The following is a 23,189-nucleotide window of genomic DNA, read 5'->3' as shown; positions in this document are numbered from 1 at the left end:
TGAGATCCTCAGTACCATCCCTCATTTCTTGTGTGAGTAGCCCAAGACTATGATTGCAGCCCTCATGCAGGTGGCACTTATTCAGTTATTGCTGTTTCACTCATACGAGATCCATAGGCTGCTGGGGCAAGTTACTGTTCCATGACCATCAGCCACTTGAACTGTCTCATAGTCTAACTTGTGGACGTCATTGACAAGGAAAACTGAAATCAAGGTCTACCTTATTAATGCAACTCCCCTGATGATGAATGAAGACCTAAAATAGCTTTACACTCTAGGTTCTTCTCTGCAAGCTTGTAGGTGAGGTCTACTGTCAGTTCCTAGCATGGGTGATAGAATTCTTCCCAGTGCTGGAAAAAAAGTTGTTAACAAAAATGAGTTTACAAGAGAAAACCTCTTGAAATAGGTGCATTTTTCCTTTGAATGAAAACAGTGGTCACTCAGCATTCACCCTGACTACACCTTTCACATTTTCCTCCTAAATGCCATCTGCTGCAGAAATGCTGCTGTTCAAGAGAGCAGTATTGTTCAGCACAAAGATAAGTGAAGTGGTGCCCAATCAAACTGATACCACAGCTGGAGGTGAGAGCAAGTTTTGCTGCACTGGTGAGAGTTATGTCGTTTGGTTATGCTGCACAGACTTGCATACTTAGGTCATACTTAGACTGTAATTTTCCCATTCAAGATCAGTCATACTTCCAGCAAACTGATCTGGATGTGTCTGTCATGGTTTTCACAATAATCTTAATCTTACATTTGAACTTTTTGAGAGGACCTTTCAAATACCAGCAGAGAAATGCATTTCATGTCTTCTTTACTGCCTAGAAATAAAAGAGCATGTTTGTAGACAAGAGTTGGTGAATGTGCATGATAATGACTATTAGCCCCAAAGGAGAGTTTGGAAATTTGTCAGTGTGCTGTAGTTTAAGGAAATGCTTTTCCAGACCAGAGTTATATCGATCAGTGAATGTGTTCATAAACAATAATACCCCTGATCCTTGGAGCCTCGTTTGTATATTCATTAACCTTTTGATTAGAGCTTTCTGTGCACTTAATTTTCTATCTCAAATTCTCAGAATCTTTGTAAATAGAAGAAATGGACATACTTTTTTTTTCTCCAAACAAGTTCAAATTCCCAGGTTCTAACTTGTGTTCATGGATTCTTTGTCTCAGAAGAGTGAAGATATTTTCAGTAGACCCAAGAGCTATATTGCTTCTTCCTTAACAAAAGGGAGATCTTGCTTGTCAGGGAATGGCAGTATTTTAGTAGTAGCTGAGCAGAGTCCTTCCATGATGCAGTACTGATTGCTGATAAAGTGTTGATATCTGGATTATTCTGTTGAGTTACTAAAGTTGGGGAGATGTTACTGATGTTTATAAAATCATGAAGGCAGTGAATGAGATAAATGCAGAGTTGTAATTCTGTGACTCCTACAATGCTAGAACCGTGGTGCAAATGCTGGAATTAGGAGGATATAAATTTTAATTTTACGTGGGAGCTTTTTTCCTATCAGGAGTGGTGAACTTTCAGGTTGTGTTGCTTTCACAGCTTCTTTCACAGAGACAGATGATACTAGCCAGTTGAAACAGTGATTGGATAAAATGATGGAAAACAGTTGCACAAGCAGGCACTAGCAGATAGAAGGGGTATTTCTGCCATCTGAGTTAGGACAGCTGTGGATACTGGGAGAGTGTGAGGCCAGTAGTCCACAGATAGTGGCCAGGTTTGTTTTGTGCCAGAACACAAACCTTAATGGTATTTCTTCTACTGTTGTTGGCAAAACACTGGACTAGATGGACCTTAGTTCTGACCCAAAGGGGCATTTCTTTTGTCTTCTCTCAGATTCTCCCATGCATTATCACAGTCTAATACTGCCCTTGCTGTGGCAATAATTTGAACCAGTAGTATCATATTTTCTTCTCTATTTGTCTGTGAAAGTCATAGTCTTGACTATAATTCTTCATTACAAAGGTCACTGAAATGAACCCTTCCTTGCCAGATTCATCCTATGTTGCTTCATTCTAGAGAGTGCATCTTGCATCCTGCTTTTAATAATGGATCTTTAATTACACTCAAATATTCCATTATTAATTATTTCAGAAATTCAGGTTGGGAATTCTGTATCCTGGACTTGTATCTGCAAGGGATGAATCTGCCACCTTTGCACTCTTCTCACACTTAGACAAATTGTCACATAGTATATGAAGCTGCTTTACTTGTTTTTGTGTTTGTCAGCTTTACTTTTGCACCACTGCTTCTAGAACTGACCACAGCACTTTATTCATTGAAGGAACCAAGTTACTGATCTGTCTTACAGTAATTGGAGTCTCTGTGTGTTCATATTTAATATAATTCATCCTCTTGTCTTAAAATTCTGGCATGCCTGGAGCTATAGTTCAAACTAAAGCATGATAAGTATATCCCATCTCATTGTGAAGCATGAAGAATGACAATGAGTACATACATTACTTTTACCACAAGGCCTCTCATCTCAGTATTGATAGGTAATGTATAAAGTGTGTGTGAACATAGAGTGTGATGTGTCAAATGTGTTTCCAAACTCCTCAGGTAGGTAGTCTTTCCAGGAGAAAGGCTTCTGCACACACGCACGAAGTATGTGTACGGAATTTTATCTTACACATCGATCATGGAATTCATTAAAACTATGGAAACCTCATCTGAATGTAGCAAAGCAGAAGTGTTTAAAGGGATACTGGATGCCCTTGTACCACTTTTTTTGTAGTGTAGACTTGTGTTCATATGAAATCAGAGGAACTATGAAATAGATTATGATTCTAACCTACAGTCTTTTTTTTGCCCCTAAGGAACAGTGTAGAAGACAGTTGTTTATCATCCTGAAATACCTTCAGCAATTCCTTCTAGTAAATAACATTTCCCTGATTGCATCTAATTCCTCTTTCTCTCCTGTCCCAGAGTTCCAACCAGGAGTGCCATGGAAAGGTATACAAAACATTGACCCTGAATCTGACCCCTATGTGACCCCTGGAAGTGTGCTGGGGGGGACAGCCACATCTCCCATTGTAGATACTGACCACCAACTTCTGCGGGACAACACCACAGGTAAAGCAGGGCACATCTGGTCTGTGATTATCAAAGTCTCTGATACTGGGGATTATTGCAGTGCTGCAGTCATCACAGGCAAACAGTCTGTTGCATTTGTCTGATAAGGAAGCTGCGTGCCTTTGCAATGTGGCTGGGAGCCCCTGAAAGCTTGGCATTGGTACACTTACAGCTCTCTTGAGGTTTAATGGTGGTACAGAAACTCTGTGAACTTGGTCTCCTCCTTCTCTCTCCTTTTCTCTTTGATAGGGTCTAATTCTTCCCTCAACACCTCGCTGCCTTCACCTGGTGCCTGGCCCTACAGTGCCTCTGACAATTCCTTCACCAACGTTCATAGCACTTCAGGTATGCAGGCTTTGAAACTTAGCCAGACAAAGCATTTTTCATTTAGCACTGGTTCATAGTTGTTCCACTTGGAGTATTTAGTCCATCATGTGTAACAGTGACTTGGGAAGACAAACACAACTCTGAATATAACCCCCTCCTTGCTCTTACCCCCACCCTTTATATGCTGAGCATGACTCCATATGGTATGGAATATCCTTTTGCACAGTTGGGGTCAGCTGTCCTGGCTGTGTTTCCTTAACTTGTTGTGCACCCTCATCCCTCCTGCTGGTGGGAGGATGTGAGAAACAGAAAAAGCCTTGATGCTGTGTAAGTACTGCTCAGCAGTATAACTAAATCATCTGTATTTATCCATGCTGTTTGTGATACCTTGTGAAGGCTGACCTAAAACAGAGGCTAGGTGGAGTTAAAGAATAAAGTAGGTATTTATTAAAAGGCCTTAGTGGATACACCTTGGGCAGTACCAGAGCCCAGCCAGGGCTACGCTGAAGATGGTCACAAAATGGATGATTGGTCACAAGGTCTCTTACTTTTATAAGTTCTGGTCCTTTAGCATATTAGAGTTAATTGTCCAGTTATAGCTTTAGGTTATGAAGTCCCATCCTTCTTGTTTTTCTCTCTTCAGTCCATGTTGTTTATGGTCTTGGGCCTGAAATTTGGGTTGGTTGTTCTTGGTCCCAAGCTAGGAAAGGAATTGTTTTGTCTAGCTACTCTGTGAAGAGAGCTTACCGTCCACTAATATGAAGCTCAGAACTACACACTAAAGCAGTACAGCATCTGAAAAATATAAAAGCTAAAACCTTAGGCATCATTCCCAGCCCAAATCCAAAACATGGCCCTGTACCAGGTACTACCAAGAAAATTGACTCTACCCCAGCCAAAACCAGCATATTATTAAGTTAAAGAATAGAATAGTAGGAAGCAGCAGATGCAGAAGGAAAGATAAAAACAGTACATGCACAATCTGTTGACATGTCATATTTTTTAAAATATTACCTGCTTATAGATGTATTAGTAAAGGTGAATGATTTTACTTACTTTAGCTTTAGGATATGGGAGTGCTGTGAAGGGAATGTTTTTGCCTTGCCTTTCATAGCGCTCATCATTCCATGAAATCTGGACAGTGAAGACATTTGCTCCTCTTGCTTTTCATGGTTGGCCTGTTTATATAAACTTAAATATATGTCTCAGATCCTTCATAAGAAGGTCTCCACAGCTTTCTGATAAAAAAACTGGTTTTGCACACACTTTGCAGTACAGTGCTGGAAATACTTGCTCCAGATGAAGCATTTGGATTTTAAGCTTCTTGCAAATGTCAGAATTTTTTCTTGAAGACATCATTGTCTTGACAATTACTTAAAATTGAAGAATTGTATATAAATAACAGGGGTGAGAATAGAGCTGGGAGCTACATCTGGCTTAAACTTCACTTAAACTTCAGGTTTTTTCATCATAGTGAATGAAAGCTGTGTTCCCATGTTACCTCAGCATCTTCACCAAATGTGTCGAAAGTGCTCTTTAGTCCTTAAGAAAAACTGAGTTCCTGCCACCCATTTGTGAGCTGACTTTGGTTTGAAGCACTGTATGCAGCATTCTAGAGACATAGAAAGTTCCTCTGAGGAAAGGAGTGGCATGTAGCAAATTCCTGCCTTTGCTTAATTTTTGTCTAGCACATAAGAAAGACTGAAGAGATAAAAATATTGAAGTCATACTCAAATTGAGGAAATGAGACCACTGCCACATACCAGTTTCTTTTTGTCTGCTAGACATGAGTGTTTTACAGTCAGCCAATCATCTGAACTGAGAATTTAGAATTCACCTATCTGTAAAGCAGAGTGTAGTGAAAGCAGGTTTTTAAGCACTTTCAAAGGTTGGTGCTTGAAACCTGCTTGCTACTGACCATTTCTGTGTCATGGAAATACAGAGATCTAGCTGTAAATTGAAGCATGCTTTTACATGCTGAAAGCTTTATGGTCTTGGTTTCCAGATGTGTTATTTTATGGTGCCCTGGCATATCATAAATCTGTGGTTTTTCACTTTATTTCAAATTACATTCACCACTGTCTGCTGGTGACTGATGTTAAATGCACAGACTGATGTTAAATACACACTTGCACACACGTACATGAGAGTTATGATTAAGATAATGTCTGACACAGGCTTTTCCCCCAAATGGCCATGTCTCTGTTTGCTGGTTCTCGGTGCAGAACAATGAGGAATTTTGAAATGTCCCTTGGTGTCAGAAGTTGTGGGAGAATTTGCCATCTGCCTTTTTTAAAAAAACTGCTTTAGGCAGAGCTCACAAATATTCATGACCAATAGTGTTGTTTTTGGGAGCACTTTTATTTTTCTCTTTTATTGCATTTCTTTATAAAGAGTTCTTGAAATGTGTTAAGGGTATCCACTATAGGTCTTCTAATAGGCACCTGCCTGTTAGCAATACTCTCTAGTAAAAACAAAAAGTGCTATCAAGATTGTTTAGAAGTCCAGCCATCACACAGCTAAGCAGCCTTCTTCATGCAGTTCTGCTGTGTCTTCATTGTGTGAGGTTTGTGATTCTCAAGAAAGCTTTGATCTTGTAGGGAGGACATCTTTAGGCGGTAACATTGGCTTAGTAGACCAAGAATGGTGAATACTGTGCTTCGCAGGGTTTTTTTTCATGAAAAAGGTTGTTTCATTAAAGGTCAGTAGTGGCAAAGCTTTTAAGAAATTCTCAAATGAAATTTAGCGTGGACATAAAAGTTGAAGTTAATCTAATTAATGATGTAACATACTGCAGTCAGCTACATTATCATAAGTGATCCTGGTGTATGACTTTTTTTTAATTAGCATATATAAAATAAGCAAATATTAACTTACATATAGCATGGGGTTTTTTTGGTATGATAAATTAACTATTGTATGGTCCTGTGTTTCTCACTTGTCTCCAATACAAATGCAGTCAAAAGACTTAGTGTAATAGGACAGGTACTTAATCTCACAACTTTCTCTAATACATACAATTTCTTTAATCTTCTAGCAAAATTCAGTGATTACAAATCAACGTGGTCCCCAGATCCCATAGGACACAATCCCACTCATCTCTCCAACAAGATGTGGAAAAACCATATTTCCTCAAGGAACACTACAGGGCTGCCCCGCCCACCTCCTGGCCTGACCAACCCCAAACCATCATCTCCATGGAACAGCACAGCACCCCGATCGGTCAGGGGCTGGGGGGCACAGGACTCAAGGCTTGGCTCTGGTGAGAACAAATCAACTGGTAGCACCACTGATCAGACCTGAGCAGTGTATGTTTTACAGCACCAGTGGTGTGGAGGAAAGAAAGTTGCAGTTGTTGTGGTAATAGGAAAAAAGATAGCAAATTTCCATTTCAGGAAGAAACTGTCAGTAATTGGGGTGGTGTGGGGTGGAATCCCAGGTCCTGCTGCAGGGAATGAGTGAAGAAGGGCTGAGAGCTGCCAGAAGAGGATACCTGCTACATAAGGCCTTTCAAGACTAGATGCTTGCTGTGTGTGAGAAACTCCTCAAAGATAAACTCTAGTAAAATTAATCTTGATGTGAACTGTGAGCAAAGGTATGGTTTTGTTTTCAGGACTGAAGATTAGGCTTTCATGTTTTAACAGGGCTGGTAATGCTGAATTTTTCTGAAAGACCTAACTGTAAAGAAAGATGTTTTTTCTTTGTATCAGATCTGTCTTGATTTCTCTGTCTTATAATTTGCAGCATCTACTTGGAGTGATGGTGGCTCAGTTCGTCCTAGCTACTGGCTGGTTCTTCACAATCTCACTCCACAGGTATTTTCTGTGGTTGTTTCTGGGAACTTGTTGGCTTTAGCAAGGATTCAGTTGTTTCTTTTTGAATAAAATCTGACAAAATCAGATTTGTCACCATATGTAACATGTTTCTACTAAACTGAGCTGCAATCTGACTGTTTTTTCTATTGTAATCTCTTCAGGTAATTTTTAGATGTTCAGGTTTTGCTATGTGACTGTTAAAACATTTCTTTACTTAAGAGTTACAAAAAATAATTGAGCAGAAAGATTTTTCTTAGAAGTGAGGGTAAATTTCATTACTATAATGTGACATGGTTTATAGCTGTTCTTTGGGATGTTGTCAATAAGAAAGTCGATGTAACTGCCAGTTTTTTAGTGTTTCCATAGTGAAACCACAGAATTTTTCCAGCGCTCCTGCCAAAACTAGTGTAGTTAGGTTATTTCTGCAAGTATTCTCAAAGCTTGCTGCCATTCAGAATGAATTCTGTGGAGATCCTGCTTTCAGCATTCCCAGTTAATCTTCAAGACCAAGGAGCAGCTTATATGATTATCAGCAGTACCCTGAGGTCTAGACAGAGAGTCCCCTGTTCTGCCAGATAATTTACCTTGTTTCTACAGTCTGCAAAAAAGGGTTGATGTGAAAGGAAGAGCTGAGGTCTCCAGCAGATCACCCAAAATGGCGAGCTGTGCTCCTTCTGTAAAAAAAGACTGTTTACCTTGATGTGAAGGAAGAAGTGGTGTGAGCAAAAAGCACAGTTCTAAGTCTGGCTTGTGTAAAATACTTCAGTGCTGCTTTAGGAATTATTTAGTGGAAGAAGAATATATTTTGGAGGCGTTTTAAGTTAGTAGGAAAGAGAAACAGATCATAAGTGTCTCCTTATGGATTCTCTCTTTATTGTGGATCAGTGCACTCGCGAGAGAAGTGTAAAGGTTCAGATGGATTCATAGAATGGTTAGGCTTGGAAAGAACAGTATGTTCATTTCAAGGTTCTCTGTTTTAACCTTGACCATATTTGTACCACCACACAACTTCCTTTTCCCTCATTTGAAGCTGTATTATAAAATAGGGGGGAAAGAAGGAAGAAAGTAGCACTTCCTTAAGTATTTGCACATACGGATCCCATTCGTATGTCCATGTCGCTGTGACACACCAGGAGTAGAATCTGTCTGTACAGAACACCTGGGAGAACAGCTGTTACTGGAGGTAAGTAACAAGCTGTTACTGCTGCAGAAGGAGTATAGGCAACAGCTGCTGTGAAAACATTAGTTCAAGATGGAATGAACATTGGTGGATTTGGCAGCAAAATCACTGACCCTTTGTGTCACTGTTTCATAAACCACAAAGACAAAGAAGCACCAAAATAAATTTTCAAAAATTTCATTGTAGAGATAATTCCAATTTTGCAAAAACCTTTTAAAAAGTAGTTTATATACATTCTGCTGAAATCAGAGAGCTGGAGACTAAGACATTCTGGTTCCTTTGGTAGAAATTCTGATGACTGAAGATGGTGAGAAGTACAAGTTGTGTATCATTACTGGAAAATTATTAGAAAAGCTGTCAGTGTGAGGACAGTGACAATGTAAGAAACTCAGTGAAAGAGGGAAGACTGGACTCAAGCTGTAGATGAACAAGAAAGATAATTTAGGTTATTCCATACTAAACCAAACTTCATGTAACTGAGAAGTCAAGGCATACCAGTTCCTGTTTGAAAATCAGCTTCTGTCACCTTTGCTTTCTTCCCACTGCTTTCATCTGTTTTTCTTTCTGAGAGCAGCATATTTTTCAATTACTGTGACAATGTCAGGATTAAAGTATGTTTGGAGAAATAATTACAAGCATGTGTTTCATCCTGGCTGTTCTTCCTCAGATTGATGGGTCAACCTTGAGGACGATCTGCATGCAGCATGGCCCACTGCTGACATTCCATCTGAACCTGACCCAGGGCACCGCCCTCATCCGATACAACACCAAACAGGAGGCGGCCAAGGCCCAGACTGCACTGCACATGTAAGCAAGCTTTTGAGATGAAAATCTTTAAGAGTGTGGGATTGGTGGTGTAAGCCCCTCAACTCAGTGAAAGTTTTTGAATTTTACTGGTCTCCTGAATTCCAAAGGCTTTTAACCTGTTCTTCATCTGTTTTGTTTGAAAATTAGTATAGGTGCATTTACCTACATGGTATAGGAACTTGTATTGCTCTTGGTGTTAATGTTCAGAACCTTAGTTTAAATTTATTAAGATTTTGTTCAGGCACAACTGAAAGTTGGAACAAGGGAGTTGGAGTGTTTTTGTTTTGTTTGTTCTTTTGTTTTGAGTGAGTGTCACTGTCAAAAACAGCTGAAGTTTTCCATGTCCACTCCATTGTAGCAATGTAGCTGATACCTCCTTTGGTTTGGGCACCTATTAGTGTTGTTCCTGTGCTTTCTGAATCCCTTGCCCTTACCTTTAGCTCTAACTATGTTTTTTTCTTCTGTGTACCTTGCCCTTTAGGTGTGTGTTGGGAAACACTACCATCCTGGCTGAGTTTGCCACAGATGAAGAGGTTAGTCGCTTTTTGGCACAAGCTCAGCCCCCTACACCTGCAGCGACCCCGAGTGCACCTGCAGCGGGCTGGCAATCCCTGGAGACAGGACAGAACCAGACAGATCCAGTTGGACCTGCTTTGAATCTCTTTGGTGGGTCAACAGGGCTTGGGCAGTGGAGCAGTGGTGGCGGCGGCGGCAGCAGTGGGGGTGATCTCACTGGCGCTTCTTTGTGGGGGCCCCCAAACTATTCTTCAAGCTTGTGGGGGGTCCCAAGCGTAGAGGATCCACACCGAATGGGCAGCCCTGCTCCCTTACTACCTGGAGACCTTCTGGGAGGAGGGTCGGATTCAATCTGAACTTAGAACTTTCAACTCTGACCTCGTGACCTTTTTTGGAACAGCAGCAGCACTAACTTGACCTTTTTCGTTTTTTTCAACTTGCAATAAATACATTTATAAAAGGAAAAAAGAAAACGGAGAAAGAAAAAAAGGTGGGTCATTGACAGACTGTCTGAGCACATAGTTGCCTCCCTTATATAACTTCAGTTTTTTCGTTTGGAATATGAATCCAAAAAGAGAACATATCACTCTTGAAATACTTGAATCGTGAACGCCAACTTAGAAAGACAATGTGAAGCAAGTACACATACCATTTAAATTTAAACAGAAAAAATTAAAAAAATTAGTTTCTAGTTTTTCACTTTTTCATGTTATACGGAAGTTGTTGCTAAGAAACATATATACTGAAAAAATAGCTTTTTAACTTTGTTTGCACTGGGTGTGTTTCCGTCCTTAGGTCTACCATGTTGGGTTGGGGTTGGGAAGGGGTTCAAAAGAATAAGGGGGGGAGGGAAAGACTTGACGGAGCCTCACTTTAAAAACAAAAATAAAAACAAAAAAACCTAGAAAAAAAATTAAAAATTAAAAACCCACAAAAAAAAACAAAACAGAAAAAACAAACAAAACAAAAAAACCAACACTTTGTGATTGGCTGGTTGATAAGTACCAGTGTGTTCTGGCACATGTAACTGCCCACGTGTGCTTGTTTCTGTGTGAGTGCGTGTGCACATGTTTGTGTGTGTGCATTTTTTTCTCTATATATATAATCTTGAAACGCTGCATTGCTGATGGTCTCCGGGCTGGCCGGCCATCTGCATGTCTTGATTCCGAAAGCAAGACAGGCATGGTGGAGTCCCTGTGGCTGAAGCGGAATCCGGTTGGGCTGGATTAAAATTTGCCAGTAGGTTTTTTAAATTCGTTTTAGCAGGGTGCTATCTCAAATCTGCAGATCATACAGAGTGGGTAGTTGCTTCCTAGCCCTTGTTCTAACCCTGTGGTAGAGCAGAACACTGCCATATCCAAAGGATTTGGTGAGAGGGGAAACAATATTGTCTTTTGAGTAACAGTATCTTTATTTGTGTCTGCATGTGGGTTTTTTGTACTGAATGAACCCTAGAGTGTTTGTTATATAATGCAAGCCATTTATTTCTTCCAACAAGGGGAAGAGAGGAGGAAAGAAGATATTGCCATTTTTTGTGCAGATAGACAAATGTTCTTTTTCGGTCTCTTGCAAGCTTCAGTACCTTTAAGAAAAAAGCGTTTCTTTTCTCCCCCAAACCAAAATAAGCACCTGTACTCATTCTAGAGGAATCCATCAAAAACTTGAAAATCCAGCCCAACCAAATTAGCCTTTTAGTTGATTTACTGCTTCTATTAAAACTGACAAAAAACTAAATGGTGTCAGCAAAGTGCCGGCCAGCCTGCCTCATCTCCTGAAAGCACATGCAGCTAACTCCTTCCTGCGTCCTTCATGGTGAGCGTTACCTGTGCCAGGCCTTGGTGTCATTACAGCGCCAGACCATCACTGACAGAAACGTTTACTTACGAATGTTCTTAAACCAGTGTGTACTTCAAAGGTTTCCTTTTGTTTCTCTGTGTTGTGTTTTTTCCTGTGTATGTGGTTTTGCTTAGGGAGGTATATAACTAGCAAAGACTTTTTTTTTTAAAGAAGTATTGCACCTTTTTGTTTTTTGTTTTTACTTTTTTCTGTACTGTTGCTTTTTAATTTCTGTATTTAAGGAAAGGTTTGGGGTTTTTTTAGCATCAGTGTAGTAATACTCTGGGCAGGATAGGGGTGACCTATAATCCACAGTGATAGCCAGTGTGTGCGTGCATGTGTGCGCTGGGAACAAAACTTTTAAGACCTGTTGTTGTGAAAAGAGTTGTAGCAGACTTGAAGGAACATCCCTTGACACAAAGCAGGAAGCTTTTTGTGGGGGTGGGGTCGGGAGAAGAGGGAAGAGAGATGCCGGTACTTTTTCCATAAGTGCTAGGACTTCCATGCAGCATTGTCCAGCTGTTACACTGTCTAACAAAGTGCCGACCTTCTGTACCAGCACATACCTGTCCATTCCAGCCCTCAGAGGGAGCAGTGCTTTATCACCTGGCAGAGGGGGGCAGATAGGGGAGTCTGTTTCTTCAGCCTTTTCATTGAAGGATATGACCATGTCTCATGCATTTAACTCATGGGTTTGGTGGGCAGAAGCAAAAACAGATGCAAGTCATGGGGGGAGGTTGGTGCACGCGTGTGTGTGTGTGTGCATGTGTGTATGCCTGTGTGCTGGGGGTGGGAGGGAAGGGCTAGGGAATTACATGGCTGTTTAATTTGCCCTTTCTATGTAAGCCCCAATGTCACAAGAAAGACTGACTGAGGGAAATGCTGCATATACACATGCCTGTAGATTTGTATGCAAAGCGTTATGTGGTAAAAAAGTATGAGTAGGTTTGTATTTGTTTAGCAAACTGGAGTATGCAGCATACTCTGGCCCCTTTGGAAAATACTTTCCTGTCATGTCTCCTCCATCTATCCCACCATCCACAAAGAAACAAAATGCTCTCTTTCAGCTCCTGCTAGCTGGCTATAACCCCCACATTCAGGCATATGTACAGCCTTGTTTCTGCTCAAAGACCAAGCACGCTCGGACATGCAGAGCAGGTTCTTAAAAGTCCTGTGCCAGCAGTACTTCCCAGTGAAGCACCTTTGGCCTGAGCAAGCCAGTGTCTGTTCTGTCACATGATTTGCTATACATGCTGGTTCATTGCTGTGTTCCACCCTCACTTCTCTCTCCCAACCTGCCCTAAGGTCCCTTTTCCTGCACTTTGGGCTAGTTGACTTCATTGCGATACTACGGTGAAAGCCGGGTGCTAGAGCCCCTCTTGTTTACAAGACATAATGAGGGATTTCAAATATTTAAAAAGAAAAGCTAAATTGTTCTTCCATTGTAAGCTTAAAGGGAAAAAATTTAAATGTACAAAAAAAAAAAAAAGACCAAAAAGTGCATATATATATTTTAGATGAAGACTAACTCTGGGAGCATTTAACAGTGTTTTTGTTTTTATTTTAACATTTTATTTTCCTGCTTTAAATTTGCAAGCATTCTCAGGAATTCTAGGGTAGGAAGCCAGTTTTTTGAAGATGGTTTATTTAACCTTATCCTAGATAGATGGCTGTTTCTTGTTGATAAACTTTTACAAGTTCCTGAATCTTCAAAATGTTTGAAAGTTTTTACTTTAAAATAAAAATGCTAAAAAAAAATAAAAAGAAAAAGAAAAAAAGAAAAAATCTCCAAATGTTACTGTCAAGCAAGGGATCAAGAATTTTAAAGACTTTCTAAATTAAGATACATTAAGAAAGCTTCTCAATATCAGCAACAGGAATTCATTGCAATCTTAGACAATTTGTGGGAGAAGGGTTATCATTTATTGTGCTTTGTTACTCATGCAGACGTGTGCAGTTGCATGGAGAAGAGAAGTGTGTGAATGGAAACCTACTATTCCCTCTCGATTGAAATTAAAATATTCTTCCAAGCACCTTTTTGAAGCAGAGTGAAAGTATAAACCTTATTAAAATGCAGTAGAGTTTAACTGAAAGAATCCTTGGTTAGGACGATGAGCAGGAAATACACGATGGTGCTTCTTTGAACCACTTCTGAGCAGTGCTAAAGAAAACCAGTGCTGACAGAATACTCAGTAATGAAGTAGTTCTATTAACCTGCCTTTTTCAGTACAGAAAAAAAAGAATATGGAAAAACTCCACAAAAATGTACATTGGAAATCAACTTCCCTGTTTTCAGCTACTTGGTCAGTTCAATTCCCCACTTGGAGATTTGCTGCTTGCTTTTCTTCATCCACCCCACCTCCCAGTCTTTCTGTTTCATTTTATATGAGGGAAAAAAAAGCTGTTAAACTCCTCTGTTCACCCTGTTGCTGCTGGCTGTCAGGGCTTACAGTCTTGAACTTAAGAGTTCGGTGTTGGGATGGCCAAGGTCTGCCTCCCAGCTCTCGGGGTCAGGGGCTTACTCTGCCTGAAACAGCTCGGCTCAAACCACAAAAACCGCGCTAGTGCCTTGTTACATGCACCCACATGCCCTACAGTAGGGGAGGGGAGGGAAGACGAGGCAGAGTGAGGCAGTGTAGCCACTCCATGGAAATAGATGTGCCCAATCTTAAGGGAAGAAGAGCATGCCGCGTGAGCAAGTCGTGCAATGAGTTACTTAATAGTAATTGAGATAAGTTGTTGTTGTTGTTATTATTAATAAAAGAAATCAGATGCCAAATTCTGTCTTTCTCATAGCAGCTGCCCAGTGTTTTCATGTTGTGCTGCGTGTGCATGTGAGTCTGTTGAAAATAATGCATCAGTAGTAATAATAATGTGCTTCAAAAATCCTGTCTTGGGCCAGTAGAAGGAGGGTTTACTTAGAAAGTTTAGGATTCTATTTTATTTTATTTTATTGGGGTTTTTTTAATGAGAGAATTTGAGTGCTTTGCCAGAAGCTGTGTTTTATCAAATTAGCAGTGTCCTAAAAGAGAAGAAACCATAGCATTTAGTCAAAAAAGCTGACAGACTTGACATTCACTTGGAAGTGGATTGTGACTGACTGCTGAAGGGTTGACAGTCTGCAGTTTCAGCAGTCTGCTGGGTCCAAACCTATTGTAGTACAACAGTCTGCTCCTCGTTCCCTGAATGTGCATCCTGTAAGTGTTAGTGACTGTCTCCTCCGTGACAGTTTTCCCTACATTGTCAAAGTAACATTAATCTATATTCCAGCTACAGTTGACAGATCTGTGTGGATTAGTCACTCCCAACCATTACAAGTGGTGTCTGAGGATTGTACTAATCAGACTCACCTGCTGGGGACACCCATTGCTTAATGCTGTAATGTTTCTGCTACATTTGAGCTCCTAACAGCGAAAAGTCAGCAGGAATTGATGTTAGGGTATTTCTGGGCTTTTACAAAACTGTTCCCAGGAGGGAGTCATTGGCAGCATCTTGTTTGAACATGTTGGCAAGGTAGGGAGAAGAGGCTGGGGAAAGCACAGCTTGGAATAGACTAAAGGCATCTCTTTCCAGATAAAAATCCAGCCACTTTGCTTGCCTATCTTGCAGTGTCTATAAAGCTGAGAGTTTCTAATCTGTTTGATAATTCTTTGCTCCATTTGAGGATTTTGTCTTAGCAGTGACAACAGAGTCTAGCAAGCAAAACAAAGTGTCATACAGCTCAGAAAACCTGTGTTTAGACTTCTGACATTTGCTTTGGAATACTTACCATCTTCTCCCAGTGTTTTTAAGTTTCTACCTGGACACTTGCCTGGCAGTCTTGAGAGTGGGGTTTTTATTGGTTTGGGGTTTTTTTACAATCACAGGGTGTCAGGTTTTTCTTATATATTTTTTTTGTGCTTCACATTAAGTGGCTTTTGTAATGAGTAAGAATGTTAAGCCAAGTATGTTTTTACCTTTGCAATATAGACAGGTTGTTTTCAAAAAGCTGGGTGGGATTGCCACCTCAATGATTAAATAACCATTAAAAATTTTTATTAAGTTGGCCTCTTTTTCTATTTTTACCATGAAATTTCTAAGCATTTATTCCTTAGAACTTTTGTCCTATTTTTTTCTCCTTAAAAATGCTGCCACATCTTCCACTGTGTCCTAATAGCGCATCCAAATAGTACTGTAGTTTTTTTGGGGGGGAAATTTTGGTTAGGTTGGGTTTTTTGCTTCATTATTAAGATGTAGCTCTTAAGTTTCTTGTTTTGTTTGTGCATATTGTTTTCCTATTGACTTTTTAGAGGAGCACTGTTTGTATATCTGAGGTACCCAAATTTGAAAAGCCTGGTCAATGGAATGAGTTGGATCAGGGTTAACATAGCAGATGAGGACCTGTTGTGTTTCCAGTGTGTGTTGCATATAATGCCTTCACTGTAAATCATGTGACCTTAGTATCTAGGTTCTCAAATGGATTGAAATGCAGGTTTTGTGGAGGCTGGTTAACATCTCAGGGTAATAGCCCAGATTGAGTAGAAGGTAGGGTTGTTTTTTGTCCTAAAGATGTAAAGTTCCCTTAACAGAAGCAGCTTTCTTAATTGTAAATATGCATGCATGCTTTGTGGGCAGGAAAGTAATACCAAGACAACTACATTGAAATTAATTTAAAAAAAAACCAAAACAATATACAAATGCTGTTGATGTGCAACTTTGGTCCTGAATCTGAAGCAACATACACAGAATCTGTTGGTTTGTCTAAATTGATTTTGCACACAATATCATTTCAGTTCTGTTGTTTATTTGCCACTGCTTTGCAGTTTTAGGAACTGATACTGTTAGATGATATGGTCATTCCCACTGTGATCAAAATACAGATATGTAAAACCCAGACTCTTTCTTCCCCTTTATCTCCAGTACTAGGCTTCCACCTGTGGCAGAAGGATGGTAACAGTAATGGGGAGAAATATGTGAAGTTTCCCAGTGTAGACAGAGTTTGTACTCCCTGTTGTCCTGAATTCACATCCAAACCTAAACCACAAAGCAACTGTTAGGCTGTAGTAGACCTGTTGGTTGGACTGAATGACAGGAGCCAAACTGGAGATTTTTAGCAACTGTGCCTAGTCCATGTCCTCCACAATGTTCTGCATAAGTGTCCCATCACTGTAAATACCAGTGTTGCTGAATTTTACCAAAGTTCCCTTGCAGTAGATAATAGGAAACAGGTCCATTTTGTAGTGACTCACCAAGCAGAGCTTTGCCTACAGTAGACTTTAAGCGTCTGTCTACATTGCTGTCAAAATTGAGTCAGGATCCTGTTTAAAATTATAGCGCTCTATTTTGTGGTGTTACGTGACCTTAAACTTTGTGATGTAGTAACTGTAGCTTCTGATCCTTGTATGAAAAGTGATTTAAGGTTTCATCTGTGCTACAAAAAGCTCCTGGTGGGTTGGAGCCTACTCTTAAAACTTGTCAGGCCACAATAGATGCAGTTTCATCTGTAGCGCGCAGCAGACAACATCTGCGTTAACTGTTTGCCTGCGCATTGCTTTTCATTGAGCTATGCAGGAAAGCTTTTCTCTAGAAGTCTCCCAGAGTCCTAGCAAGCTTCTAGCAAATCAAGTGCCCTCTGCAAAAGAGCCATTTTTGCCCTGTTTGTGTGATAGTTGGGACTGGCGATATTCAGCAGTGTTAGGGTTCCTGTAAATTCTGTAGTGAGAAAGAGTTTTTTGATTTGATTCTGACAGCCTTTCTGTAAGGTAATACAGAGCACTCCAGGGAAAAAGAAAAAGAACAAAAAAAGGGAAGAATGCATTGTGCCAGCCAGCGTTAAGTATTGAAGTATTTTAGCAGCAAACATTGTTGACTGTGGTGGGCAGAGGGGAAGAGACCGGAGTGCGCAATACAAGGAGGCAGTGTTCAGCAAGCAATGTTCCCTTGGGCGCTGAATGCCTCTTCTTGGCTGTTAGTGTGTGTTGTTACCTTTGCAGAACTAACTTCCTCATTTTTTATGTTTGTTTTTATTAGTTGAGACAAGGTGGAAGCTCCTCCTGTTTCAGATGAAACACAACCAACCATAAGTGATCATTTTCTTTGTCAATTTCTGTTGAGGTTGCACAGCTTGTTAGGATAGCTATTTTAGTGACATGGTTATGATATTATGTGCTTTCTTTCCCATCCCTCTCCCTGCCAGATCTGGCTTACCCTTTCTATCTAAGGCGCTGTGTGGGTTTTTTTGTTTTGTTTTGGGGACATGTGGAAAAGAAGCAAAATGAAGTGAAAATGCAAGCCAAGGTAGAACAGCCTTACTTTAGGGGGTAGCCTTACAACAGAGCTTTATAGTGAGTGTGCTGTATTCCAAAATATGTAAGCCAAAAACAAACAAAAAAAGCATTCATTTATGCAAAAAAAATTTAAAAGAGGTGTTTGAAGACTTCTTTAATATGTACCTTCTAAAGGTGGAGTAAGGTCTCACCAAGTGATATGTTATTGTGATACTTCTTTCTGGGTCAGTAGGAATGGGTCGGGGTATAAGCGCTTAACGTTTCCTCCTATGTTTTTACAAGCAGTAAGTTAAATGTGGTATTTATGAATGTGCCTTTGTGAGTATAGTGACTGTCTAATTGAGGAGACCGCTTGGGCTGGAGGGGAGACAAGGGTCAATTTATTCTTTCAAGAGGTCAGACATTGAGATTGCAGCCCACTGGTCCCTTTTGACAAGCAGCATCATTGGCTGGTCTCTACACTGCACAATACGTATTCATATGTGGTAGAGATTGGGGTGGGGGGTGCGAAGGGATGTCTTGTGATGCACACAGAAGCTGTTGGTAGTTTTAGGCTAGTCTGCGTTGCAGGTTGAGTTTGTATATGTATTACGTGGCTTCTCTTTGTTTGTATGCATGAGTGTGAGTGTGTGTTGCTTTGGTTTTTTGTAAGCACTGGAGAATTTGAACACAGTGATGTTTGAGACAAATTTATACATGTAGAGAAGATGATGTTTTGTAGCTTCTGTTAAATAGTGGGTGCAGGCACACTTTTACCCTCTCTGCCCGTGTCCTGATAAGCAAAACAGGAATTTTTTTTCAACCCTTCAACTTCCAGCACACTTAACGTTGCCATTTAAATGAACAGGGTATTACACAAGAAGAAAAAAAAAAAGTTTTTGAAATGGTAAGGTAGAAGTGTTTAAAAGGAAAAAAAATCTGAAGTAATTTTTTGTTTCTTCAAAAAGCTGTTTGTAGCTAAACATGGGAATCTGCAGTGTCTCCTTCCATTTGTTTTTTTTTTTCCCTAATAATTCACCTCTTCGTCCCACCCAAAACATGAGGTGTACGAGATCAAGAGCTGTTGTTGTAGCGCTTTGTAATTCCCACCCTGAAAAGAAACTCCAGTGGGATCCCTCAGCTCTATTCAGGAAGACAAAGAGAGGAGAGACTCTGCAGTTTTCTTTGCTTCGCTCTCATTCCTCTCTAATGGCCTTGAAATGTATTATTATGCAAATGTGAATTTTGATACTGAACTTAAGAAGAGGTTGTTTGTTCTTTTTTCAAAAAAAAAAAAAGGTCCCATATGTGGTCAGCATTGCTTCTTTATTTTGTAAGTGAATTGTAAACTATGCATTCTGCAAAGGGGGTGTAGGGGACAAAGATACTTTGCTAAACTGTTTGGGAGTTTCTGTGTCCATGGCATATCCATTATAGTTTGGGGAAGTGGGGAAGTGATAACTTTGAATTAAGAAAGGTTCTTATCAATTCCTTCTTTTGTCAGAAGCTGGCCAATGGATAACTGGGCAGAGGTTTGAATAACCAATGTTGGCTGCAAAAACAAAATCAGCTCTCAGCCTGTCACAGGGTGAATTCAGCCACACAGTGTTAACCCAGGGCCTGAAGGGTGAATGGGACACCTGGTCTACCTGGAGAATATCTACCAGCTCCTGTGCTCTGGCCCTTGTTAAGCTCAGGAAACCCACTGCCACAGGCACTGGGTTTTTTTTATTTACTACTTGTTTTCCATTTCAGCAGTCCTTGTGCTCTTCCAGGAGAGTTGGATTATGGCTAGTCCTTGATATCCATGCTTCCTTATCCCTAACATTTTCTTTGCTGCTGTTTCTAGTACTCTTCATACAGTGACAGAGCAGCTGTGGGCAGGATGGTGGAGACAGTACTTTTTTCTAGTGCTGATCAAAGCCAAGCTATGAGGACTGTGTATTTTCAACAGCAGCAGCTACTGGTGTTTTGTTGTCTGGTGTTGCTACCAGTGACTTAGCACTAATGGTGACAGTATGTGAAATTTTAGGGAAAGTAGACTGATACGTATACCAGGTCCCCTCTATTTGAAAGGAGCTATCCCATTTTTATTAAAAGGTGGCATCATAATGGTCATTAAAAAGGATTTACTTCCTCACATCTCCAAAATGTAATCATTGTGAATTATGTGCATTCCTTGAAGCTTGCTGAGCTTCCAGGAAGAGTCTCCTCAGAAAAAAATGTAGATCTCACTGCTCTCTCTATCATTATAATAGGGACCTTTTGACTTGACTTTTTCCTTTGTCCATGGTGAACCATGGTACTGGCATTATCTTGGGTATAATATCATAAACTGAGAGATTATCCTGCCTGTATTCAGTGTTTTCATGCAGCAGTTTTATTTTTGTTGACATTCACAGTACTGTAATAAGTAACAGACTTGATGATCACTCTCGCATCTGTGCCTGCCTTGCAGATGTGATCTTATCAGGGTTCCACTCTGTCAGAATGCCTTTAAAAAAAAAAAATTAAAAAAAAATCAGAAGCTTAAACTCATTCACAAAAATACCTCGTGGTACATTTTCCCTTCTGGTGTAACCTTCTGAATCTTAGGTTTTCTTCTAAACTTGATGGGCTTTTATTTCCATCTGTTATCTCCTTTGTAAAAAGATATTTGAACTAGTGGTTTTGAGCATAGGTTTGGGAAGCCTGAAACTCCTGAATTTTAACATTGGCCATTACTCTTCCCTTGCCTTGGGCAAGTCATTTAACTACTTTGCCTTTCTTTTTTCACCTGTAAAGCGGGGTTGTTAATAATACTTACCTACCTCACAGGGGTTTTGTGAGGATTAACTAGTAATGTTTGTTAAGTGCTTTAAAGAAAAAAGCATGATAGAAGTATTATGAGGTTTTCACAGCAAGATCGCTAGTTCTATTTACATTGTTTGCTTGTGTGGAGGGAGATAACCCTTTTGATTTTTTTTAATTATTGAATCCATTAGACACTCAGATCATAAATGATAGAAGTGGATAGAGATTCAGTTACTCATACTCTTCAGTCTTTATGCCTGTTTCCATCTTCTTCTTCTCTTCTTTATATAGTTATGCCAGTGTTGCTACAGGTCACATGTCTCCAGTACTTTTAGGTAAGCTTCAACATTGAAGTACTTTGAGCTTGCTGCTTCTTTCACCAGACCACCAAATCAGAAAAAGTTTGTGTACTTCTCCCTGCCATTAAAAGGCAGTTTTGGTAATGTCATCTTTCAAGTAGACACATCTTTTCCTGCCATCAGGAAGGGGAGGTGGTGGTGTGTAGTTCCAGAGAGGGACTGTAAGATGAAGAACCTGGCCACTTTATGCTGCTGCTCCAGGGATGAAGGGCAGAGTAGCTTCCTGTGTCCTTCCCTGAGTTAATTTCAGTGTGTTACCAGTCACACTTCAAATGCAGTGTCTCTTCTTGTCCACAATATACAGAAGCCATCACCTGCCAATAGAACGTAGGAACAGAGGGAATGATAGTAGATGCTGCTTGTGTTTATGCCTTACAACTCTCCCAGAAAGTCTCTGGGAGGGTGGTGGGGGATGAGGTCTTCATTGGGTAAATCCCACAGCCGTCAGGGAACCTCTGCGACTTGCTCCCCTCTTAATCACTTGGTCCCTGTTTCTTCTTTCTTGGATGTGCGTCTCAGGGATGTGCATATGAGCCCATGCCTCTTGGAATTTGGCGTTTGAAATGTCAAGAACATGGTTTCTGTACCTGAAACCTTTCTGTCTGACACTCCCTGGTCCTCTCTGTCCTCTGTTGCTCCCCGTGGCCTTAGGAGCATCTCTCCACTGTTGCCCTATGCCACCCTCTCCATCTCTGCCAGTAATCAAGGTGAAGTGTATACAGTGATTCTGCAGAGAAAGAAGCTGAAGTGATGCAAGTGCACCTGTGGGATTTACACACAGAGGTATCTTGGTTTTCTGCCACATCTGCTCTAAAGTCTGCAGAACATCTGATGCATAGTGCTTTTTCTTTCTCATTTAGAAAGCAGAACAAACAGCAGTATAAATCTGCTTATGGTAATTCTGTAATGTTTACTTTTAACTAAATGCTAAGTATTGTCCTCAAAGAACCAAAAAAACACCCACCTTCTAACAAAAGTAACCAAATGTAATCTTCCTGGGTGCGGAAGAGGAAAGGGGAGGAGGAAGAGCAGTGACAGGGGAGCGTTCTGATCTATTTTCATCTCCACTGCTCAGCTGGAGATGTGAAATGCTGCTTTGAGTTCCACAAACATAAGGGATTATGTTTACAAAGGTAAATGCCTTCTACCTGTTCAGGAAACTGGCTACTGGTGGGCATCGGGAGTTTCTCTTCATTGCAAACAAGTAATAGGAGAAGGGTGTGTCTGGAAGAGGAATGGAGAAACAGATTCATTTCATCTAGTCTTCTTGGTAAAGTGATGCCCCCTTCTTCTCTCCGTGTGGAATGGAGGGATGAGGTGGCTGAATAGAAAATCATTGATGTCCAATATGGCTGGATTAGAAAAGGCAGCTTTTCTACTTTGCACATAAATAGGTAACAGGAAGGTACAGCTAAAGTCCTCTTGCCTGAAACACTGTCCCCCAGAAGCAGACATTGTAATAATAAAAATAGTGGCTGTGTGTATATTGATGCTATTTGCAAGTTACCTGTAAGTGTTTAATTTTTTTCTTATACTTGAAATGGCTTCCTTTACTAAACTCTTACCGTAGTTCTGGTTTCTCCCCTCTTTCTGTAGTGTGCAGTAAGGAAAATTACAGGACAAATGGGGAGAATGTAGAGGAGATGACACAATGTCTTGCATATGCAGGTTTAATCTTAATTTCCATCCCATATTCTCAGAAATGTTTGAACTTCCTAAGGGTTTTCCATGGACACAGAAACTCAGCACTTTAGAAGGTGCTCTTGTAAGGCTGGCTGCCCCCTTTTCCTCCTTTTCTATATTTTTATTTTACTTTTAGTATAGTGGTACTTAAGATCACTGGTTCACTTAAAAAGAAAAAAAAAACCAATAAAATGTTTAAACTCTACTAATGTACAAATAAGCTGAAATGTTGCATTTTATGTGTATTTTTGCCATAGCAGGTACTGTATTTCTCATGCTGGATTTAGAAAAAAAAAGGAAAAAAAAGAAAAAAAACAAACAAAAGGGTGACGTTTTATTGGAGTGTGACAAGTTAAGAGTAATAAAGAATTAAGTCGTCGTCATTTCATTGAAACTGAGAGATGGTGTAATACTTATATATAAGTTTTCTGAAGGTTTTTTTGGGCTTTTAAACAGCTTTTTTGGTTTTTTGTTTTCTTCGTTTTGTTTTTTTTTCTTTTTGTTTTTTTTTTTTTTTTTTTTTTTTTTTTTTTTTTTTTAAAAAAT

The 23,189-nt window shown here is 40.1% G+C and overlaps 1 protein-coding gene across 20 annotated transcripts in view; it reads left to right on the top strand.

The window, feature by feature from the left end:
* Positions 1 to 22,848, top strand: part of TNRC6B (trinucleotide repeat containing adaptor 6B) — a 132,306-nt gene extending 109,458 nt beyond the window's left edge. For 12 of the 20 annotated variants that reach the window (XM_039725291.1, XM_039725295.1, XM_039725293.1 and 9 more), the window contains 6 exons: positions 2,936 to 3,082; positions 3,332 to 3,427; positions 6,447 to 6,671; positions 7,154 to 7,224; positions 9,072 to 9,211; positions 9,693 to 22,848. In XM_039725291.1, coding sequence (XP_039581225.1) covers positions 2,936 to 3,082; positions 3,332 to 3,427; positions 6,447 to 6,671; positions 7,154 to 7,224; positions 9,072 to 9,211; positions 9,693 to 10,083 — 1,070 coding nt within the window. In that variant the 3' untranslated portion in view covers positions 10,084 to 22,848. Of the gene's footprint in view, positions 1 to 498; positions 1,062 to 2,935; positions 3,083 to 3,331; positions 3,428 to 6,446; positions 6,672 to 7,153; positions 7,225 to 9,071; positions 9,212 to 9,692 lie in introns of those variants that run through there. The other 8 variants (XM_039725285.1, XM_039725287.1, XM_039725296.1 and 5 more) reach the window with 4 other exon arrangements.
* Positions 22,849 to 23,189: the final 341 nt, after the last annotated feature.

Source organism: Passer montanus, unplaced genomic scaffold (genome assembly GCF_014805655.1).
Source record: "Passer montanus isolate IOZ18808 unplaced genomic scaffold, ASM1480565v1 scaffold55, whole genome shotgun sequence".
Taxonomy (NCBI): domain Eukaryota; kingdom Metazoa; phylum Chordata; class Aves; order Passeriformes; family Passeridae; genus Passer; species Passer montanus.
The sequence above is the reverse complement of the archived record's forward strand: the minus strand, read 5'-3'. Positions and strand labels throughout refer to the sequence as shown.